At 49.2% G+C, this 2070-nt stretch overlaps 1 protein-coding gene across 1 annotated transcript; it reads right to left on the bottom strand.

Annotated features, from left to right (window-relative positions):
* On the bottom strand, window positions 1–2069 carry CSUI_007480 (uncharacterized protein). The gene is made up of 2 exons (XM_068067625.1): window positions 994–2069; window positions 1–257 (listed from the first exon to the last, which is right to left on the bottom strand). Exon 1 carries the CDS (start codon window positions 1731–1733, stop codon window positions 1503–1505), a length of 231 nt encoding a protein of 76 aa, XP_067920399.1. The 5' UTR covers window positions 1734–2069; the 3' UTR covers window positions 1–257; window positions 994–1502.
* Window position 2070: the final 1 nt, after the last annotated feature.

The raw sequence follows: 2070 nt of genomic DNA, 5'->3' as shown, positions 1-2070 counted from the left end.
CGGGTCTTCCACACGTTTCTGCTCTGAGTAACATGGCACCTGGACGTTCTTGTCATCAAGTCAAGGATATCTCAATCGAACTGATGCGCCCAAAAGAGCGAACAACTCGGTGGCTGAGGTGCTTAAACGGACTCAACCCGACGCTGCTTGGGAATAAGATAGGCCTTGCCAAAAAGTGCCTTTCTACCTGGTGTCAGGTTGCTGCCACTGAGCCGTGCAGCTCTGGGACTCTTGAAGTCGTCACCGGTTCTTTACTCCTGCAAGCATAACACACCGCACAAGCTCTCGAGATGGTTGTGTAAAACGAGGTTTCACAAGATGTGACCTCTCCAACGCGTGGTTGATAGTCCGACGTGAGACTCGCTAAATCTCAACAAGCGGACGTCGCCAGGCGGAGGGGGTACGCTCGACCACGCCGTTCTGGGCCACGATCGTATCAGCCCGACATCCCCCCATGCCCATGCGGGGCCGCTGTGCTATGATCCCCTCCGCCGTGTCGCTTGGGGCGAGGCCAACAACAGGTGTGTCGAGACAAAGTGAAATGACAGTGCTGTCCTTGGTCGCTCACAGTAAGTACGCGTATATATTTCTGTCTTGAACACTTACTCCGGCTACAATTAGTAGAAGTCTTCGAACCTCTTCTTCCCCTCGTCGTCATCATCGTGATCTTAACCCGCCTGTTCATAGTCTACTAGATCAGAGCCATACCCATCATCTCAATCATCATCCTAGTACTCCTACTACTACCAATAGTTGTACGACGACGTCTAGTGCTACTGCAATCTCTGCTTCTGTTATACATCCTGTATCCTGCTATGGAGAATTCAAACGCACCCCACCCGATCATCATGATGATGAGGCCTTCCCATCAGCAGCATCATACTACTCCTGCACCTCCTACTGTCAATACTTCTACTACTCCTCCTCCGAGTAATAGTAATAGTACTATCGTTGTAGTAGTGATAATAAGACGAGAACTGAAAGTAGTAGTACCTAGGACAATAGTGAAACAATTGTGAGGATCGTGACTCCTTCGCCTTCATCTTCTTTGCATCATGGGCTTAGCAGGAATACCCAGATACGTTACCATTCTCTTCCTTTTTCTCCTTCGCGTCATCATGAGGCTCAGCAGCAGGTGCAAGAGCAGGATGACATGACGGCAAATCGAACTAATGAGCGCCCTCAACTTTTCAATAGGAATCATCCCAACCACAACCCTACGACGACAACTCCTACTAGTAGCAGTACTTCTCCTATTCCTATTGGTACTAGTAGTAGTAGTATCAATAGTAGTAGTAATGGTGGTACTGGTGGTAGTATGGGTCTGCAGGAGAGTACGACGAGTTCATTGAGTGGAGGACGACCGACGCGAGCAGCAGCTGCTGAGAGAGTCCCGCGAGCATCCTTTGTGACGGATTATGGCGAACCACCTCATTCACATAGACATTTCTCTTCGTCATCTTCTTCGACTTTCTATCATCATCATCACAATGAAGATCTTGTCACGACGTTTCCAGGAAGAAGAAGGTAAAGTGAAGCGGCGGGCCGGCCCCTTTCTCTGTTAGTACAGTACGATCATTGTGGCAAACGTTTATGAGAGGCCCCAGCAACTTTCCTCCATTACTCCCGGTCTGAAGTCTGGAGTGTCTGGGGCTGAAAGAATGTAAAGCGGCTACATTTTGTTTTTTCCTAATGACTTTTTGTTGTACTATGCCACTGTGTTTTCTGTTCATTCTGAGGTGTATGTGACGCGGACTGAAAGCTCGCCGTCGGTACGACCCTTTGAAAGTGATGAAAACAGATTTCTCGGTAGCCTTTTTGATATGTCATCATTCCCCCCGCCTTCCACGGCTCTTTCAGTGCCGGCTCCTACGAGTCATCGAGCGGTAGGACTCAGCGGTTCCGTTATTCTTTTTAGACGAGTTCCTCTGCAGCCAGGTTCTTGTGACTGCAATGGCAGCAAAGCCATCGGAGGCATATTCGCCTTCTCTACACTCGCTACAGGTTAGTTCTTTTCTCCACTGCCGCATAGTTCGAGGAATCAGCTCAGTCACTTCACGGAACACGGGT

Source organism: Cystoisospora suis (assembly GCF_002600585.1).
Source record: "Cystoisospora suis strain Wien I chromosome Unknown contig_3952, whole genome shotgun sequence".
Classification (NCBI taxonomy): Eukaryota; Apicomplexa; class Conoidasida; order Eucoccidiorida; family Sarcocystidae; genus Cystoisospora; species Cystoisospora suis.
The sequence above is the reverse complement of the archived record's forward strand: the minus strand, read 5'-3'. Positions and strand labels throughout refer to the sequence as shown.